General features: G+C 44.2%; 1 protein-coding gene across 2 annotated transcripts in view; it reads right to left on the bottom strand.

The window, feature by feature from the left end:
* tex2 (testis expressed 2) overlaps positions 1-16,648 on the bottom strand; it is a 27,649-nt gene extending 11,001 nt beyond the window's left edge. Inside the window, exons 1-3 of one of the 2 annotated variants that reach the window (XM_031872162.1) lie at positions 16,037-16,648; positions 14,996-15,060; positions 1,683-3,474 (exon numbers count right to left, since the gene is read on the bottom strand). In XM_031872162.1, the coding sequence (XP_031728022.1) occupies positions 1,683-3,449 (1,767 nt within the window). In that variant the 5' untranslated portion in view covers positions 3,450-3,474; positions 14,996-15,060; positions 16,037-16,648. Of the gene's footprint in view, positions 1-1,682; positions 3,475-11,580; positions 12,375-14,995; positions 15,061-16,036 lie in introns of those variants that run through there. The other variant, XM_031872163.1, reaches the window with a different exon arrangement.
* Between the last annotated feature and the right edge of the window lie 5,731 nt (positions 16,649-22,379).

The following is a 22,379-nucleotide window of genomic DNA, read 5'->3' as shown; positions in this document are numbered from 1 at the left end:
ATACATATATATATATACAGTATATATACATATACAGTATATATACATATATATATATATACACATATATATAGATATATCTCTATATCTATATATACATCTATATCTATCTATATATATATATATATATATATATTTTTTTTTAACTAGTTAATAGCAACCGTAAACAGATGCTGAAAATCATAATATCACAACGTATTGTTGGGCTCGACTCTTAAAACATGAACAATAAATGTAGGGATACAACGATTTTGTCTGCCAACAGTCAATAAACATCACTCCTTGTAGTATTGTTTTAGAATCCTAATCCAATCACACAGCAGTATATCTCAAAACAAACCCCTCCCTCAGAGGTGCGGTGCCACAAAGTTCACACAACACAACAAAAGATAAAGTGGGGCATCTGAAACACCGTTTCATTGTTGATCCTCGGAGGAAGAGAAAGATGCTGTTGGCCTGCACTCGTGTGCTCTGTGGTCCATCGTTCAAATGTGTGTATCATGTTCTGCACAACCGCAGAGCTCCTCTTTTGGAACAGCTGTGCCCTCTGGCTATAAAGCTCTCCTGTGCAACAGCTTGGTACTCACTAACACACACATACAAGTACACATGCTTACATAACTCCCTCAAACTACTTAACATTTCTCTTTCAGCAGAGTTTCTGCAGCACTGAGTGAGGTTAACTGAGAACAGAGGGCAAATGCGGTAGCTGTTCTCATTCAAATGTTTGGTTCAAAGCCGAACTGTCGCCATCACTGGAGAAAAAGTGTAATAAAACCCCAATATGTTGCTGCTGGTCCCCATGAGGCTGCATAGACTTTAATTCTCATCCAACCGCCCACCTTATCAGTCCCGAAGGAGGCTCTGTGAGCAAAGCCAATTTAATTGAAACAACAGGGGAAATTTCAACGCTTGGCTAGAGCGAAAGTGAATGTAGTGCAGATACAAAACAAAAGCTCATTGGGACATCCTACCTACAACTACTTATGCTTGATAGTAAACCAACACAGACGTTTTGCATTCTGTGCACTGTATGGTATTCTCACTTAAAGCACGGCGAGATATAATGCAGTGCCATAGGCAAATATCACAGACACCATGAACTACATGTGTAAAATCTGTACTAATGCTGCATTCACATGGAATCAGGCAAACGGACGTCATCATCTGGACAGCAAGGGCAAACCAACACGCACGCATTGCAACATGTTGCTATGGTTGTGTTGTATTGTTTACAAATAATAATTATTTTTATTTTATGTAATTATTCTTATACTTTGGACAGCAATGCCATCTACCGTTAACATTGCCCGGTATTCTCTGCCGGCCTCAACTAATTTTACTTTCTTGCTCTTGTCCAATAAATTGAAATGCTGCGTGCGGATAACCTCTTCATGTGACTGCAGCATAAATCTAATATACGTAGGTTATCTTGACTCTTGGCCGTATAGAACGAGGTGTTTTATGCAAGTTTGCCGTAGAATCTGTTACTCTCCTGTAAATATGCGCAAAGAATGCATCTCAAATGTGCAATTAATTATGTCGCAGCAGAGCAAGACCTTGATAGTAGTCCTAGAGCCCAGTGAATCAAGGACACCTGCTACAAAAGCCATGGTCTTTGAGGAGTTTACATGTTGAAGTCGTATAGCAGCAGGTCCAGACTCGGCCAGGCTTTATCTCACCTTGAAGGTTCCCGGTTCTTTGATATCCAGTTGGGCCACATTCCAGGGCTTTATCCTCCGCCTCCCTCTTCTCGTCGCTGACGAGGAGCGTCGAGGAGAGGACAGCCAGAGGACCAGCAAGGCCAACATGAACCCAGCTACTATCCCATGCACCACCGCACATACATATGGTGGCACTGGAAGGACTATATACGAGAAGACCAACTGTGTCAGGAAGATGAGGCCGGTCACTGGCACGGACTCCAACTCCTCCTCCTCCTCCTCCTCCTCCTCCTCCTCATCCTCATCCTCTTTCTCCTCCTCCTCCTCTGAGTCAAGTTCACTACACAACCCAGTGCTACCAGTATGGGGCTGCCGGGACACGGGGCGGTCCCCATCTGGTGTTTCTGTATCGGTACATAACTCAAAGTCTTCACTGTAAAGTTCACAGAAGTCCTCGTCTTCCTGTCGAGCTACCAGGGCCGACATAGAGTAGCGGCTCAGAGTGAGGGAAGGGGATTTGGGGAAAGTGAACGAGGAGGCCTGGGTGAGGGCTGGGGCCGGTCCCAGTGACGGAAAGGAGAAAAAAACAGAGTCAGGTCCCTTCCCGGTGGGGGTTTCTTCCTCTTCTGCCACTTCCTCCTCCTTGATGCTATAGTTGTTGTTACCTTCTGTGTGTCCGTTTACCGCTCCGCTGAGCTCTGACGCACTCGAGGACAGCGATTTGGCCCGATGAGTAGCAACGGATCCCACGCCAGACTCATCCCCCATGATCTTACTAAAAAGCTGCAGGGGGTCTGACATCACCTCGGACAGCCGTCGCTTGGTATCCTCTATCCTGGCCTCCACCTCTTGGACCTTGAAGAAAGACCTGCCATCCGGGGACGTGATGGGGGAACAGGGCGCTGTTTTGGAGTCTCCGCCTGCTTGTGGGACAATGACGGGGCTGGAGCATAAGCGGGGCTGGGAGAACTGTTTAAAAAGCTGCATGTTGCGAGGTGGAGGCCGCTGGGATGGCTGTACTTGCTGTTGCTGATGAGGGGGGTGATGAAGATAGTGGTGAAGATGCCCTTCCTGATGTTCAGCCTTCGACGTGTCCGCGGAAAGAGACTTAACAAAAGATTTCATTAAGTGACGGTGCCGTGCGTGCGATGGCGTAACAGTGGCGGCAGCGGTTTCTCGAGACTCGACATCATTGGACAAGGACCTGACCAGGCTGAGGAAAGGCTTGGAGGAGGACATCGCTGCAGACTTGCAAGGGGAGGAGGAGCTGGAGCTCGTGGATGGGGGGTTGGCAGAGGGTCGTTCAGAGGGCCAGGAGGAGCTGGCAGGAGGGGTGGAGCTCAGGTGGGGCTGCGTGGAGCTGGGGATAATAGTCGTGGCTGGAGAGGGTGTGTGTGGGTCTGACGGTTGCACAGACAAGGTGGTGGATGAAACAGGGAGCACAGCAGCTCCAGAGGAGGTCTCGCCACCCGCAGATTCAAACAGCAGCTCCTCTTTTGCCTCCAAGCCTGTGGCGACGGACTGGTCATCAGCCCCTGAAGCTGCTAGACCTTGAAGCCCCCCTGCACCATCGAGCTCAGATTCAGCCCCAGCAGATCCAGGAGGCACGTCGTAGAGCTCCTCTTCCTCGTCGTCTTCCTCTTTCCCCAGAGCAGAGAAGTGGATGGTGATGGTGTCACGAGAGAGGGAACGCTGCACCTGCAGCTTGGGTCCGGGGGCGTGACGAGGGGGAGGAGTGTCAGCATGCTGGCCACTTCCCCTGCTGCCGCTGCCCTGAGTGCTCATCACCACCCTGCACAAGGCTCACAGCCTGCGAGAGACACAAAGAGAAAGTACACCGTTAATAACCACAGAAACATTGGTATGAAACGTCGGTGCAAGCCAGGAAGTTGACAAATTGCAGTGCAAATCAGCAATTTGATTAAATAACTTCAGAGACTCCTACACGATCTACAAACTCCATGCACATGCACACAGCCCTGCAGCTCTCTATTCATCCTAATGTGAGTAGACTGGACAGGTATGTCCGTGCTCTCCGATCCATTAGCCCTCATTATGCAAGGCTTTAGCTGACAGACAGAGTTGCTCTCAGGCCTGGCCTCTCTCTGTCTTACCAGCAGCCTACTCACTCACTAACCCCCACTATGGCAACATGATTAATGGGTTACTTCAGAACACATGCGCCTTGAGGAGATGGGCCTTCAGCATCTTTAGCTGTATTTAACTCCCCCCCCCCCTCCACGGGAGGCAGACTGCAGCTGGCTAAATGCTGTGAGGTGGTGAAGACGAGACAGGAGAAAACAAAAAGGAAGGCTGCTTCTCTGACGAGCGAATGTAAAAACATCCTTATTATTGAACTTAAAACTACATAAAGTTGATTATTTTGTCCAGGTGGTGGCAGTGCAACAAGCCGAAAAACACAACATTGACAGCGACATATTGTCGCCTTAGAAAGTTGATATGGCTAACATGTTAGCAACTTCTTTCCCCCATCCAGCAGATACAGAGCAACGTTAACATTCATTTGGAGTCATGTTTCTGGTCACCTGGATAATTTATGTCCAATACTTTGATGCTATGAATGTAGCTGTTAGAGTACTGTCCGTTCCATCGAGTGCTGCTGCTGGATATGGTGATAAATGAGAGCTGTGAGATCGAAGCAAAACAGTAAAGTTGCGATACATAAATCCAAAACAATGAGCTGAAAGATACTAAAATGCTGATTCTCGGTGGGTAACATCCTTCACATTACACATAATCATTGAACTCTTACTTCATATAAAAATATAAATTAGTGCAGCTTTAAACTGATGTGCTAAATTTAAAATGATGAACCTCAAAATGTGCTGCTTTCAATCAACAACAACAAAAATGTATTTTTATTCATTTATACTAATAGCTATAATATTGTTGCGATAATGCTCATTTAATTTCTTGTGTCCGTCATTTAGTCCTTAAATTGAATCTTTTACTGAGGCTATAACTGTCATGTCTTGCATTATTTCTGTGCTTTACGGGATGGTAAAAAGCATAAACATACACATAAATATAACAAACCCTCCTTCCCCTACCCACATATAACAATATGCAGGACATAATCACACAACAAAGCAGCCGTTAGGCTCTAGTGATCACAGGAACAAGGCGTCTATTGTGGAGTCCCAACTAAGCGGAACCACAGTCATTCATCATGCAGTGATTTCACTGAATGAGGCCTCGAGTTATTGTGCCGGTTTGTTCTTCCACATCGCCATGAGTCCATCATCCCTGGTTAGCATTATCAAACAGGCAGGGCAAAACAAGCACACACAGTAAGACACACACACACACACACACACTCACACACACACACACACACAGTCACTCTGCACGGTTGATAGAAATGTCCCGTAATGAAAGGAGAGAAACTACAGAGCAGTTAGCTTGTGTGATTGTCTGCATTTCTGAGAAAGCCCCAATGTCCCTCGGGGCTCTCCGGCTGGCACCGCATCTCCAGAGATTGTATTTGCCGGGATGGAATAACAGAGCATTTGACTTTCCCAGCCAGCCTTTCAGTTGGCTGTGCTACACTGGGTTCTGTGTCCGTGTGTTGCTTCTGCCATGGCCGTGCTCGGTGGCACGGCGGATCGAATGAAAACAAGGAAAGAGAGAGACGGAAAAGAGAGAGCCACAAAAAGGAAGAAAGATGGAGAGCCACGGGGGGGGGCCTGTAGAGGCTGCAGACGACCTTTCAGAGACAAGCTTGTATTTGAAGTGGGATTCAGAAAATGGGGAGGATGACACAGGCGAGAGAGAGAGTGGTGGAAGAGGGGAGAGGAGGGAGGAGACAAATGAGTGGGGAGACAGAGCCGGGGAGGTGGAAGTGGGTTCTGTCGTCATAGAAGCTTGAAGGACGGATTAAAGCATTGTGGAGGTCGACAGGGTGAGCAGAGAAGGATGGTTCCACGTTTTCCTGGAGACAGGTTTCAGGAGCGTGCAGCCGAAAGACACAGAATCATGCAAATGCCACTGATGAATAAACCTCGTATTCTAAAAGTGCCATGTTAGGCACTGGTGTGTTCCGTTTGTGTCCTTAATGTCCACATGCATGCACAACTGAAAAGGCAAGACAATGATTTTGATTGAAAGAAAATGAATCAGCAACCACTTTGATAAGAATTTTTCTTTATTTTCAAGCAAAACTGCCAAATAGTTACTGGTTCCAGCTGCTTTTCTTTCATAATTCATAGCAACTGAAGGATAATCTTAAATAAGGTGCTCACTTAGACCTATGCAGAGTCTACTGTATCTAAGCTTTCGGTCTAAAGGACCTTCATCAGAGCATACAGGGTTCAGCTGGAATGTTGTGATGTTTTTCAGAACCTCTTGGCTTTTTTTTTTTATAGACGATACGATAATCAGTTATACAAGAAAGTAACCGCCAGATTAATCAATAGTGAAAATAGTTGTTAGTTGAAGTATATAAAAAATGTTTAAATTGTCTTAGCTCTCTACAGTACGCTACATTGGGATAAAAAGATACCTAGATACCTACTTCTTCTATGTTATTTCCTTCTACATTTCGATACAGTTGAAGCTACTTTGGAGAACATTCATTTTGTGTTGATTTGGGCCCAGTGGACTAAAGCGGTAGCGGAAGCCGGGGGAGCTGCGAGGCGAAGCTCCAACTGCAGGTCGAAGGTGGCAACAAAGCCGGATCAGGGTCCGTCAGCAGTGGGCTGATTGCTGCCGGTGGAATAGTTTGATCTGATTTCGTCGGCCCCGATGACAAGCGTTAACAATATAGAAATAGCTAATCCTCTCGCTGATGGTCTCGTATGCTTATGTGGGTCATGTAGAGGCATTAGAATGAATTTGAAACTGTTTTATAACTATCTAAAAGTTACTTGTAGCAACTTCAAAGACATTTTTTTTTACATTAATTTGAATGAATGTGGCTCATATAAAGCCCAACAAATCGTAGGCTACATGAGAGCTAAAACATAGATGACATATTGGAAACACAGTTTTAGTTCCGTCCTCTCCTCGGTGCACCACTGCCATTAAAAAAGCCCTGTGTTTGTTTTAGCCGCTTCTGGATGAGGATGAGGAGAGGAGTCTGGCACTGAGACTCATCCAATTGATCAAGGCAAGCAGGGCCACTCTAATCAGCTAAGGCCAGCGCCCCCCAGGAGAGAAGAGAGGAGGGGAGGGGGGTTAAAAGCAGCAGGGTATAAGAATGATAGAAGAGGGTGAACAGACAGTAGAAAAAGAACAGGGATGCAAAGTAAACACAGGGGACCGGAGAGAAAAGCAGAAAATACAAGAGAATTTTATTTTGTAATTTTGTAATATTTGATATCTAAAAATAGATACATTTCCTTATCCACAATCTGTAATCCCTTCCTGCTTCAACTTAAAATACATTGACACCATTTTAATTCACATGTGTCTTCATAACTGGGCACAGAAGGGGAAAAACGACGAGGACGAGCGGTGAAGAGGAGGGAGGTACAGAGTGGCTGCTGAGAGAGAGATGGAGCTGTATGTATGGTCAACAGTTTGTGCCGCCTTCAGCATAATGAGTCTCTTTTCTCTCAGCTGAATGAACCACTGAAAAACCACCAATTTACTAAATTTTTGAAGAGCCAAGAAGCACGCTTAATTGATTGAACACCTCCAGCTGCTCAAAAAGCAGCATTTCTGTATTTTCCGCTTGTTTTATTCCTGCTAGCTGATACATTGAGTTTGTCAGATGCTGCATAAAATTTCATATGTGCCTTCATTTCAGTCTCTCTTTCTTCCTCTTTTTTTTTTTCCACTGGGTCTCCCTCTCCTCTGTCTGCATTTGATGGATGGGTAGATACTTCTGGACTGTCACACACCCTGACAAATATCACGCCCCGAGGAGGCGTGTGGAGAGCGAGAGGTGAGGCTCCGCTGTCCTTTCACGAGAGTCGCACAACACCAGGGAGCAAACGCTGGGGTACGTTTTCACATTTAGAGATTATGGGTGTTGTTGTTAAAGATAGAGTAAGAAATGACAGGAAGTCGGGTAGAACATCTGCACAAGTGTATTGAACTTAAAGCAAAAGTTTGATACTTTTTGAAAGTATACTTCACTTTCTGGTGGAGAGTTGGATGAGAAGCTGGATACTTGATACTGTACGGTAAAGTAGGAGGCTACAGCCAGAACCCAGTTAGCTTAGCATGGAGACTAGAAAGAAGGGGAAACAGCTAGACTGGCTCAGAACCCTGAACTAAGTTTTTATAAGGCATCAGAATGAAGAATGGGAAAACTGTGGGTCCTGACACTCAGTATGCCGAAGTGTTTTGTCCAAATTTCAGTTTAAGGCTGACTCTTTCTGTAAGTTAAGCTAAAGCATGCAGGTTAGGGTTAAGTATGCGGAAGTGCCAAAAGGTTCATCAAAAGGCCACTTGAGGTTGGCTCCAAAAGCGAGTCCATCTCAGTAGACCCCCGTGTTAAAATGCCCAACTTTACAGCAGAAATGAACATGTTTACAGCTTGGAACAAAAAAAACGTTTGATCTCTAAAACTAATATTCCCGTTCATGACGACTGTACAGGTGTGAATTTGAATACAACTCACCCGTTTAGAATATATGAATGAAATCGGATGTTTTCAGCTGCTACAGGCATTATGTTTGTTTGTTTCAGTCCTTGGTTGCATATTGTGGCGCCAATCGTTTTCCCATGCGGTGGGTGTGGTTTTCAGAGTATGACACGTTGCGTGTTACATCTCTTTAATCAATAGGTCATGCGCAATACCTGCATAACAGGTCATGTCTATTGATTATGAATACATTGTAACATTGGTTTGTGAGACTCTGCTTCCTTCTGTATGAATCACAGGTTGACCTCATTGAATTAATAGAGAGAGGGAGGTGAAAGAGAAAGAGACAAAATGGGAGACTAAATGAACATTATAATAATAAAAACGCCCATTAAAAAGTACGTTAAAAAGAGTCCTGCAGCAATTTAGCATTGAACTCCTGACATAGTCTGACTCACGATGTAAAAAAACTTTGTTATTCTTCCATGTCTACGTCTGGTGCGACATTACCAACAATAAAACAGGTTGGTTTGAAGTCTTGGGTGTGTTATGGCAGTAGCTAATGTAGCCTTAAGCTGAGATGATTCAAGCTGAGATGACTCAAGCTGAGATGACTCAAGCTGAGATGACTCAAGCTGAGATGACTCAAGCTGAGATGACTCAAGCTGAGATGACTCAAGCTGAGATGACTCAAGCTGAGATGACTCAAGTGCCACCAGTTGAGTCATATTTATCAGACATCACGCAGCTTCCTCTGGAGCCACAAAAGGCTTAATACAACTTTTCTTTTTCCACATATGAGGTAGTAATCCCCCACACCTTTTAGCACAAAATGGCTGCAATATCTCTGTATTTATGGGGTTTAATGTAAGTCATGGATCAATACCAATGACTCAACAGTTACTTCAGCAGGTGCTGAGCTTTTAGGCTATTAAAAACCTACTTTTCAAGCCTCTGATGGAAATAACACATCCACATCTTTGCAATGACGAGGACGATGTGGGCTGCAGATTATTTGCATTATGATATATTTTGTGGGTGTTTCTGTTGGATTCCTGCTTACTGTATTTGTTCAATTGAGAACTTCACCATTATGTCCAATTCAGGCCACCGTAATCTGTGCCTGACCCAAACCACTGAATAATGCTCTTTAAGTAACAGGGTGCTGATGCGATTGGATGCGTCGAGGACAGACTGACGTGACCTCTGCTGAAAGGATGTTGAGTTAGCGTGCCAAGTTTCCACAGAAGGAAGATCAAACAGAAAAGTAAAATGAGGAAAAAAAGAAATGAAGGCCAGCGTCAGAAGCATACTGAGCAGATGACTGTGTGAAAAAAAATGGGGCAGGAGGAAAATGGAGAGCGAGTCGAGTAAGAAACAAGTCGGCGAGGCATTAAAAGGGGTGGGTGACACCAGGGAGATAGATCGGGTGAGACAGAGAGACTCAAGATGAACACAGCATGCGCACACACACACACACACACACACACACACACACACACACACAGGGAGAAAAAGAGAGAGGCTGATGGAGCAGTCGATTGTCACTAACAGCCTAGAGACACACACATGCACTCACTAACAAGCACACACACAGAAATTTGCTCCTTAGTCACACGACATGTGCAGTTGCCTGGATGCAAACAACAGTGACAGCGCACCTAAAGCAGGTAGAGAGAGAGAGAGAGAAAGAGACAAAGGCTGAGGAGGGTCCTTTGTCACACAGCAGAGAGCACGCAGGTTAACACAACACAGGCCTTTGTTTCATGCTCCACTGCTCTCTCCAGGGAACACTGGTCCCTGTCATCACCAGCACCCTGGTTATACCACATACAGATGCAGTATCGTACACCTATATTTGTAAATGTACATATGCTTATGAAGAAATGCAGGGGGGTGACAATAAGAGACAAGATGGCACGGCACTGGAGAAAGAAGAGCTAAACATGGATTTCAGGGTTCACTGCCACATAATCTAAGGCCGCACTACATCTCTTTAACTTGCAGAAGTCAAAGGAACTCACACCTGACTGACCGCGAACAAGTTAACGCAAGCAGCCGTTCTTAAAATAGATCTGCGAGGCTGTCGAGGGGTTTGTCCCACGACACCTGGCTGGCCACTTAAAGCTGGATGGAGGTATAAAGGGATGTGCATGGAGAAAAGAAACGGTAAAGAAAGGACAGAGCCTCGAGGGAGATCACTGACTTTCTAGGAAAAGATGAAAAAGTGACGCAAGCACAAAGTTTTGAGCAGGACTGCTCTTTCCACAGCAGACACACAAGCCAGAGCACAGCGAGGTTTGACCAAACTGAAAGTATAGGATGACAATGTCAATATGCAAGATGAGGGCTGCAACTAGAGATTACATTCATTACGATTTAAAGTAAGAATTGCTTTTCTATTGATCAATTAAATCTATAAAATGTCAGAAAATAGGGGAAAGTGATCACAGTTTCCCAGAGCTTGTTTTACCTGACCAACAGTCCAAAAACCTAAATATATTAATTTAACTGAAAAAGAAGTCGTTTGACACTTGGGAAACTGGAACCAGTAAACTGTTGCCACTTAACGTTCTTTTTGATTAAAATGGATTTTCGGTTTGTAAAGTGTCTTTACTCTTTGATCGCTGGGTCACCGTCATCACCTCGGAGTTACAGCATTATGTTGATGAACAGTAGAGCTGCATTCACATGCTCCGACTGTCATGAAGACACAAGTCAGACATTTAGATGAAACATGCTGAAACAAGTTATTCCTGTTGCACAGCAGTGGGTCGCTTCACACACAGTCAGCACACTGAGCACAGATAGTGAAGAGATAGAACTGCTACTGTGTAAAGGGAATACTGCTGCTAACAACAACCTGATGTGTTTAAAGTGTTTAAACCAAATGTTATTGCCCTTTTGTTCATATAGCAGTACTTTTAAAATAAAAGTGCACAATACACTACTTTTGAATTCATTATTGAACTTTGCCATAACAATGCGATTAATCGCGATTAATCGCAAAAAATACATGCGATTAATCGCGATTAAAGATTTTAATCGTTGCCCAGCACTAATATATATAGTATACAACACTGACACCATTACTGTGTGACGTGTCAATAAGCCTGTTAGAACAATAGATTTACGTAACAGCAACAGACCTCAAACCTCCAAATGCACACATGAACACACGCACTGTGCACACACAGAGCGCTGCTCCAGGGTCTGAGCTCATCGACTTGACACCACCGTGCGCAGCATCAGAGGAAACACTGAGCAGAGGTTTGACGGCGAGCATCTCGTAACGAAAAGGAGAATTAAAAAAACAAAAACAACGACACTAAAACAACAGCCAGGGAGATAAAGAGCACTCACGCAGCTCTGCTGGATCAAACCGGTTTTCTCCACGTCTCCGTCTCCAACCCAGAATCCACCGTCAACTCGCCAAACATCAAACCTCGCCATGCAGATCATCTGGTGGTTGCCATGCCAACAGTGAAGCTTTCATCTTGTTTCCGCACTTATCCCCGCGTCCTTTTGTTTGTCGAGGCAGCTCCTCCTCACTGTACAACCCTGGTCTCCTCGGAGTGTGTGGACTGTTTGTTCAAATCTTCAGTGAACGGTTCTCTGTGTGTGTGTGTGTGTGTGTGTGTCTGTGTGTGTGAGTGTGTCTGTGTGTGTGTAGGATGCGTAGGCGCTAAACCAAAGCACCAAACAGAATGGAAGAAGCTTAGATCTACCTTTTTGAGGCGAGAGAAAGACAAGAGAGAAAGTGTGTTTGTTCATCCTTTAGCTGTACTCACAGACAAGAAGACCACCTGATCAATTAATAACCTCTAATTATGGCTGATCAATACACTTTCTCCTGACATCTTCAGCTCTTCTTCTCTGTGAGACATAAACGCATTACGAGCTGCTGAATCGCCCATACAGGTTTAACGCTCTGCTTCGATAATTAGCGGATTTTGCATCGAATATCGATGTCTGGTGTCGACTAACCCGATTTGACACTTAAGAGATCAAAAGGTGGAACGCGCAGCCCTGACTGAACACACACAATCACACGGGCATCCAAATACATTACGCAATTTATAATCTGTGTAAAAGCTGCTTGACAACCCGCAAACAGCCGGAGGGTTTGGTATTAGTTATAATCCAGCCTTTTACATGATGAATGGAGTGATGGAGGGAGGGAGGGAGGGAGGCGTGGGGGGGGGGAGGCAGAGACAGGGGAAAGAAAATCAACAGCGAGTGTGTTGACATTAGAAATGCTGCTTTGCTTTCATCCAGTATGAACAACGGGAGTAAGCGGGCCGAGTCAGTGGTGCTGTTTTTCAGAATTTGAGAGAGTGCAGGGGAATACTGTGCAGTAATCGAGAGCCATCGTAGACAGACTGTGAAATTGAGGATGGAGAGATAATAGCCCGAGGCTAATCAGAGAAGAACGGAAAAGAATCTTGTGAAATTAGTATTCATGGATCGCTGTGTGAAGTTGTTGCGAGCTCTCATGGTGTTAACACAAAATAAACCATTTATGCTTGTGCACAAAATACCTCATCCATTAATGCCCCCCCCCCCCCCCCGTTTTTGACAGTGATGTGCCACACAATAGCTGCATCAGCACAGACACTGAGCAGAATTAGCGTATGAGTTACATGACATGACAAAAGGGTGTATTTCTAACAGCGCGCTCTGCGTGTGGAAACCTGTAATCTTTGCTGTATCAAACTTTCTGCGTCTGTGATCTCAAAAGGCAGCAGTGCTGGTGGTAAGTAAGAGACGGATCCTTTCGTCCATCTTAAGAGGAACAACCATGAAACAAGTTGTCAGATAGCATCTTAGGGTCATTCGAGATAAGGCTGCACATGCAGAAACTCACGGAAACCAAACTTAAATGGATGCAACAGTAAAGGCGTATCTTAACGTTGTTTATATGCGTCGACGTGTTCATTTTGCACAGATGATATTGGATCGTTGATCATTGAATTGATATATCTTTCAACATCAATGTATCATTACACCCCAACTCTCTACTGTGTATTTAACTGTTTTTGACAATGAATAAGATGTATTAGGCTTTGGCTACACAGACATAACAACAATATTGTCAGTATGACTAATTGTTGGTTTGGCATGGGTGAAGTGCACCTCTGGCTTGCACAGTGTGTGCATTACAAGTGTGTGTTCAGTGTGTAGGCTTCCTCCCTTCTCTCTCACGTTAACTTCCTGTTTTGGCAAACGGATGCATCTTCAACAGAAACACTTCTTTTTCCAGCTTTTTCTAGCTCAGCTGTTGAGTCGAAGATGTGCTTTCGTGAGTGTGCCTTTATTGAACTCATATCCTGGTCAATAGCTGGTCAGCGAGTGCGCACGCACGTCACAGTGACGAGCGCCAGTGGCTTTTTCATTTTAACGCCGAGCATGTGGATATGGAGCGTGAACATAACGTGTGAATGCATTTGTGCATGTCCTTTCACGTCAAAACAGTGCTGTGTGTGTCAGTTATCTCACACACAAATCCATAAGCAAAATCACGCTTCTTGCAGCATCAGTATCGCAGAACTCAGACCACACTGACACTACATGGCCAAAAGTATGTGGACGCCAATAAGTGCTCTGGGTATCGACCGATACCGAGTATCGATCCAATACCAGCCGCATGCCTCACTGTGTGGAAGTGACTGGGTGTAACAAACACAGATATAAATGTACTGAACAGTTATATTAAAATAATGGTATCCGAAACCAGATCGGCCCATTGTCAAAGATACCCGATCAGGCTTTTTGAGTCAGTATCAGACTGATATCAGTAAAGGTGCATCTCTAGCTCTGGTGTCTGGCTTGCTGGTGGTGCTACGTCTCTTAAAGACTTGGCTAAAGGCTGGCTCTGCCCTTCGTCTTATCATGTAATGATCTGCTTTCAACCTCAGAATAAAACTCCTGTCTGGGGAGCCAGATGTCTGCAACAGTATGACAAATCATTAATTTATATATTGATAAGGAGAAGTTGAGGTCCAACAAGAATTAGCTGGAACGCGCAATATTCTCTCAACGTCACGTCTCAAAACAGGAACAACACACATATCCCATTCTTTAGTGTAATTCATCCTCCAGGGACCTCTCAGAGTTCACATATACACTGTTTTATCTGGCTCAGTTTTGTATCATCATTGACATCCTACCCGAGTAGGAGGAATAACCCTGGTTATTACTATTGTAGAAGTAATGTTTACAGAAGTATTGCACAGGTAGGCAGGCAGGTAGGGCTCTTATCCAATCACATCGACTTCTTCAGCTTTACACACACACACACACACACACACACACACACACACACACACACACACACGCATGTAATCTTTGTTCATATTTTAATCCACAAACAAAGGCTTATTCAGGTGGTTCAGCTGCCACTGTTTGCTTTTACCCTCACAGCGATTTGTGTATTTAAGCTTAAGAAAGAGTACTCCCCTTCATCTACCAACACACCTCAGTGGGAAATGTTGGTGCAAGAGTCACAAAAGCAGAATACAAAAATGTATACAGACGTACGTCTTTGCATTCAGACGGAGTCACGTGCATATATTAAAGATGTGGATGAGTTGTGGTTGAGTAAGAGAGGTCCAGATGAAGGAGATAAGAAAGTGAGGCAGGGAGCTGCTGTTCAAGGCCTTGGATCAATTCCAGCACTACTACCACCTCCCACCGACACACACACACAAACACACACACACACACACACACACACACACACACACACACGGTCAAAGCAGGAGAGGAGAAGTCTCACCTTGAGATTTTAGAGGCATTCAATCTCCTCTTGCAGCACAACCTGCAGTCATGGTGCTAACATGCCTAGAAAAACAGAGACAGACACATTTGTTTAATGGTTAACGCACAACTGTTGTCATCTACTTTCAAACCAGCCACGGTTGTTTCCCTGTGAATCAACAAAAAGATGTTAGCTAATGTTGTGAACTTGTGTCTCGCATGAAACAGCCACACCATCAGATTTAAATGGGACATACGAGTGGTAGGCGATAAAAGGGAAAAAACAAGGTCAGTGTCAAACAAAACTCCTACGATTATTTCCACATAATGTAGCAGAACATATTTAATCACAAACCTGTATTAAAAGCCACATTACTACTCTTTCAGAAACCAGTTCACACGAGGATGCTGAGCAGGAAAGTCCCTCTAAACTATCCGACAGGTATAAGCAACGTCGTCCAGGCCTACGGTGGTCTATCCCTGGAATAAAGAGGGGGATTTGGTGTGAGTAGGTGACACACAGATAAAAGTCTGGGGTGATCGATGACATCCCGTGTGGCTGTGATGCTGTGGCCTGCTACCGGAAGGGGGACCAAGATGAGAGGGATGAGTAGCTCATGTAGACCTGTACAGTTCACAGCAGGGTACCATGAAGAGCCACAGATCCATCGGCCGCCTGCCTACACAGTGCATTAAAACTACAGGAGTCCACACAGCTGTGACAGACAACATTATCCAAACACGGAGGATGTTACAGCTGAAACAGACACAGAAATGTGCTTTAATAGGGAAGCACACACACCACAGTACACCGGGTCGTATACTGTAGCATCCTGACAGCTTCATTTCGTGTGTGATGCTCATGCTTTTCTATTATCAACACTAAGAATCCAAAAATATTCAAAGCTACGGCTCCCGTGGCTCCATCCTGCCTCTTTGTCCTCCTCGGAGACTGCGCTGATTTACGGCTGTCACCCATGGACTTAACAGCTGATGCTCAAAACAAACCGGGGTGGGGGGGGGGGGACACAAAATAAGGCAAACGCAAGTTTAATCTTACCGTAGTTATCGCATCTTCACGTGCAGGCCACTGGTCCGCTCTGCATCCAGGCTTTGAATCTTTGCGTAATGCGATGAGGATCCCTGCGTGGAGCGCGTTTTGTGTGCGGCGCCGGGAGCCTGCGGAGGTGACGGAGCGCGGCGGGCTACCGATGGGGCTGGCTGGCCTGTGCACTCAGCGAGAGTCAGACAGACACTGATCAAACCCGATCCCCCCCCCCCGCGCGGCTGCTTTTTTTTTTTACGCCACACGAGCTCTGGGCGTGTATTATTTTGGTGAATGGGGGATAGTCAGCGCCACACACCCCTTCTCTTTCACCATTTAAATGCTATTTACTGCCCATAGAAAAGCGTCCCCAGCGTCGGTACTCTGGTGATTCATATGTTATTGTGTTGCTGCAGGAGAGTGTGAATTGCGTCATGCCGTTGCAGCTTATGAGACGCGGATTCCCCTCCACAAACAGCACGAACAAACTCGCTTTAATAAAGGCTGCCAGACAAACGAGCAGCAGGTAAAAACACCGCCGCTCAAATGCAAAATCAGGCTATCCTCCTCTAGGTTGATGTCATTAAAAGCTATATCAGCAAAAACTGCAGACACAACCTACACCCGGATCAGATCCGCCAGGTGCACCGTGTTACTGCTGCCGGTACATCCGAAATCCGGCCGGTTTATTCTGAGAATATCTGCTTGAACAGGCTGCCACCTGGCGGGCTGAGGTGAGTGTTGCATCCCCACTGAGAGCACAGAGGCGTCTGTATGCACAGCCACCTGTAGCGAGGTTATTATTACAGATCCTGATCAATCTGAGAGGTGAAGGGATCCATCTAGTGGACACTGGTGCTTCAGCCACAACTAATACTACAGTAAACATCAAATATATCTGCTGACCAAATATAAGCAACTTTTTTCATTTTCTTTCTCTTAATTTCCATCTGAATCTTCACATAAAGCACGTTTTTTTTTTTGTCATTTGAGTAACGTGCTATAAATAAAGCTCGCTTTGCTCTTTTCCCCATGTAGATCGTATTCACAATGTTTCCTATCAGAACCCTAAAATACCGATGTGTTAGCACTCATTATGTTTTAAAGGCAATATTTATTATTGTTACATTTAACTGATAATTTGTAGTGCAGTTCATGTCTTGGTTTGGTGAGTCATATTTCTTTCATATTACTTTACAAATCTTTAAATAGAACCTTTTGTACCGCAATTTATTTCGCAAGTTCTATATAAATATATTATATATATATATATATAAAATATGATAATCAATATATCTGTATAATAAATCTGTATGATAATCAAAATATGTATATTGTTACCAAAAGGGTCAATTTCTGCTTGAATCATGATCAATTTTCTTGTTCCAGTGAATGTGCTTAGCCCTTAATTTCAGCAGTATTACAACTGTATAGAAATATACCTTATATGTCATTAATACAAGCAGGTGCAACTTAAAAGGTTTACCAGCGTGTTAATACAAATTATGCCATTTATACATTGTGTTCTGTTAGACGTATTAAAGCCAGCTGTTGAGTTTATGGTTCGTCAAAGACGATTTCCCCAAATTTATTACAGCTATCTGACTGCAAACTGTGCATGCAAGCTATATCTAAATCCATTTGCTAACAGGCAGGATGATGCATTGCAGAGCACCTGAAGAAGCTCAGGACCCTGCTGATATTGGGGAGGACATTGATGTCTGGGATGTGGATTAGCAGCACCACCTTCAGGACACAGTGAGCACAGTCATATTTGAGATGTGATTTATGAACTAAAGGGAGGGTGAATATCAAGTTTTCTTGAAGGAAGGATGCTTTTTACAATTTGTTGTCTGAGCTGGCAGTCAATCGAGGTGCAATCAGGATACTTTCCTCTCGTCAACGAAGACTTTCTCTCCTCTCCTCACAGCTTGTGAAGAGGCCACGATCACATCCAAACGTCCCAAACATCCTTTCCGGTAGAAGTTATTAAAATGAAAGAAATGATTGAGGAGATATATTGATTTTCAAACTGGGCAAACTCCATCTGTGTTGTATGATGATGTGTCTTAATGTTGTTTATTATGGTGTTGCTGATGTTGTTGTTGTTGTTGTTGTTGTATAATGAATATGTCATTGTGTTTTTATACTACGGTGTTAACAACGGAGACGTTATTCTGTTTTCTGCTCAGGGGTACAGCTTTATTCATCATCAACTGTCTCTGTGTCTTTGTCGTGTCCTAGACGTGTCAAAAGTAAAGACAAATCAAGAAAAAGAAAGAAACTGGGTCAATTATCACTTATATAAGGCAGGCTTGTTCTTTTTGTAAGGATTGGGTAGCTCCCTCTACCTCTCAAAACTTATCTAACAGTATGATTCACATCAAAGCACTCAGGACCCCTGCTGCTCAACTCAAAGGCCAGACGGCCCATCTCCACTCGGAAGCTCTAATAACCATCCCTTTATGAAGTTCATAAAAAGCCACTCCTCAATGGATCACTGCATATGGCGGGCCAGGCTAATAGCTGGAAAAGTAGCACAGACCGCCACCTCGCTTGGACTCCTTTGAACTGAACCGTATGCAGATTGAACAGGGGGGGCGACCATATGCATGCTTCTATGTGTATTTGAAAGGAGGAAGACTCAATCTCTCCGTGTATATGTGTGTGTGTATATATATGTGTGTGTATATGTGTGCGTAAGTGTGTCCTCGTCCTTACCCTGTCACAGCAGGGGTGAGACATGAAAGGCTTTCTACAGTGTTTGGTAATTGCAAAGACCTCCGTTCTGCCTAAACAGCACAAGAGACGACAGCCTCATCAGGACACGGTCCAATCCGGACATTAACACATATACTGTTCAGATGTGCACACTCACCTTTGGGGCAGTTGACCAATCAATAGTCTTGATTGTGTAAAAGTACACAGAAGTATGTGTGTGTGTGAGTGTGTGTGTGTGTGTGTGTGCGTGTGTGTGTGTGTGTGTGTTTCTTTTCCGCACAGGCCTTTCTTTGTTGTGTGTAACCTTTTGATCTAAATGAAAAAAGGGGGCTTAGGTGGGCCAATGTGTTTGAGAGGGGAGGTTATGCTAAAAGGGGTAGAGGGGTGGTGAGTTGCCACCTTTTCATGTACCCTCTCCTCTGTTCAGCTTTCTAACGAATGTCAACTCTGATAACAAAGCCTCATTTGCATATCATAATCCCCATCTCTCGACCTTCTGATCAGGTGTACTTGAGCACGGGCTGTGTTCTTTCAAAAAGAGAAAAAGATAGAGAGCAAGTGAGGAGGAAAAAAAACTCAGTTCACTTTGAAAGCTGTTTGAAGTTCTCTGCCAGAGTTCAAATAACACTAAAACATGTGCATGGCATTGAGTGGCTGATTTGTATTAAAAAGAAGAAAGGTGGAGGGATGGAGGGATGGAGGGATGAAAGGAGGCCAGAGAGGGGAGACTGAGGGAACTTTCAGGAGCTAGTAAGGCCAAAATCCTTTGGATCTCATGTCACCACACATACAGATGAGCGGGGCCCTTTTTCTATTCACTCTCTGAACTTAGACATGATGCGCTAAGTACTCTGACCCCAACAAAATGATGCCATTCATCCCTCAAAATTAGTTTTTATGTTGCCTTACTATTGCTGGCAAGAAAATGGCAATGAAGCGTTATCTTGATTTTCATCTTCACCAAAGCAACTTCTTTCCTTTTTGTCCCATTCGGGATTCACAATAACAAACAGACGAGCAGAACTCCTCCGCCAAGCTTCAGAGGAGCTGCAGCTGGGTGATGGCATAGCAACAGAAAGAGGCATGGTATGCTCGCTGCAGAGGTCAAGGTGTGTGTGTGTGTGTGTGTGTGTATGAGTGTTATTAGCAACTCTGCATGTCATAGCAACAGATCCAAAGGTCACGGACCACCCCAACTGTGTGTTCACACACTTCCATCATCTAGCACCACACTGATCAACAGTGGCTGGACTGTTCATCCGGGGCGGAGGGTTTGGATGGCTACCAATACACTATGTTTCTGCCTCCTCTCTGTCGGACGCTCCTTCTTGGCTTGAACACTGTGTTCTCAGCAGCCTATGGTTTTCTGAATCCCAGTTGTGAAGACCAGACGTCCTTTCCCATGAGTGAAGAGGGCCTCCAGCAGAGCTGCTTCAGCTCCTCCACATTCTCAGAGTCCTCCGTTTGGCCAGAGTTGTAAAGCCGGGCCCTGGGAGTCGCCCGCCTCCGCTCTGATCCACTCAGCGCAGCTCTGCAGCGGAGGCCGTCCTGCCAGCTCCTTTATCCCAGCTACTGCACACCCAGGGCGGGCAAAGCCAGACTGACAGTCCCCCGCTGCCTCCAGAGCCTCCGTCTCATTTCCCTCTGAAGCCGCCCACCACCCCTCTCAGCTTTTCAATCTTCGAAGCAATTAGAATGAGATCCCTTTCTTTTGTCGTCTATCCGTGGAAAGAAGAAAAGCGAGAGAATGAGAAAAAAAGAAGAAGGAGGGCCAAGTTGTTGGTGGTGGTGGAACTTGGGCCTAGCTAGGAGCCACTTGTGAAGCCCTGGGTATTAGGACTCACATGGTTTGTTTGGAAAGGCTTCTCCAGGGGCCAAAGTGGGATTACGTTGCAGATTGCAAGTTCCCATGGAAGGGTCCTATACCAGCGAGGGCTTTGGTGGGTGGGTTTTAGGTTGGGGGCCATAGAAGAGGTCTTTATGAGTTTGGGTTCTGTCTGAATGGAAAGGGCCAACTCCCAGCATGCTAGCCCTCCATATTAGATGGACACAGAGAGGCTATTGAAGTTACCCAGACATCCCCCCTTTATTTCTCTCCTTTTCTCTCCCTCTCTCTTTACTCTTGAAGGCTTAGCTGTTTGCCAGTCGAGAAAAGAGTAAAAGACTGTTCTGGGGACTGACATGAATCTTGTGTTCATTTTTTATGATGAAAATACCATCTGTGATTTTGAGCAAACATAATATGATATGACTGTTAGACGCTTCACGTCCCTTCTAGCCTGAAATATTTCAGTTGATTTAAGTCGGGATTTATTGTCTGAAATCACATTTTCATATTTTTTTATATGATTGTATGTTATCTCTTACAATCAAGCATGTTGTGCTTTTTTAACAATCAAAGTACTTATCAACTAAAAGGACTCTGTAAGGAAAGGACACAAGAACGAAAGACGATCGTAAGAACACAGAACGAGGATGAGAAGGACCTGCGGGACTCTGCGGAGGCCTTTGAAGCTGCATCATAATGAGCGATTAGATGCTGGAGAGCATCATTTATAACTGTCAAGGAAATAGCAAAAACCCAACAAGGGTTGGAAATGTGATTCCTCAACTTGGTGCTAAAGCGCCAACCCTGTCTCCTACAAAATAAAGTTTCGAGGGAAATATATTTTGGTCCAGATCGAACGGCTGCAGTTTTAAGCAGTTTCAAACACGTGGTTAATGAACAAAACAAAACAAAAAATGCAAAAACGAGCAAGGTTGGGCAACAAAAGTACTTCATTAACACAGGACAAAAACAGCAGTCTCCTGGGTGAAAGCCTCAATCACCACCTCATCCATATACAGACTTCCGCGGACTCATCTGAAACTTATTTGTGATACATCAAGAGCAAACATGATTTAGGTATGATTTTATATAAGATATGTGTGATATCATGTAATGAATCAGAATTAACTTGGGAAAAATTAATATAATTGCGTGTAACAAATTAGAGTAATTTAATGAGTTTATTTGAAAGTAATAACTATACTTGGATGTGTGAATGTAAAGTTTTGTCTTTGGCCAAAGCAAGATTTTGATTTAAATCAAGTCAAAATTTTTGCTTTCAACCAAATTAAAAATATAACTTGATAACAACTAAACAAATTACGTATGACAAATTAGAGTCATTTTTTTAAGTTAGTCCAAAGTATCATTTTTTTCAGTGCACAAGGTGCATACATTATTGTGGTGTAACACGTTGTGTCAATAAAAACTCACCTTGGAATGCTGAATCAGTATTACAACAATAATGGGTCAAATCAAAGGCCATAGACTACAGTTTGCTGATAAAAACATACCTAATTTTTGCTCATGATCTAGTACACACTAAATATAAAGCATACAGCGTCTTTAGTGTGTACTCATAAGAGAGCAAAACAGATGAAATAATAGACATAAGTTGTGAAATTATGATGAGGACATTTCACTTAATTTGACCCAATACTTTTAGGTTTTATAAGAAATTTCTAGTTCAGGCTGAATATGTGTAACCCGTCACACTACAACTTCTGCAGCAACATATGAATCAGCATCATCACTCTCCAGATGTCTCCCCCTGCCCTTCAATCTCTCCTGTCACCTATACCCCCCCCC

This window comes from Anarrhichthys ocellatus, unplaced genomic scaffold (genome assembly GCF_004355925.1).
Source record: "Anarrhichthys ocellatus isolate YVR2014 unplaced genomic scaffold, GSC_Weel_1.0 scaffold62, whole genome shotgun sequence".
Classification (NCBI taxonomy): Eukaryota; Metazoa; Chordata; class Actinopteri; order Perciformes; family Anarhichadidae; genus Anarrhichthys; species Anarrhichthys ocellatus.
This window is presented reverse-complemented; position numbering and strand designations above follow the sequence as displayed.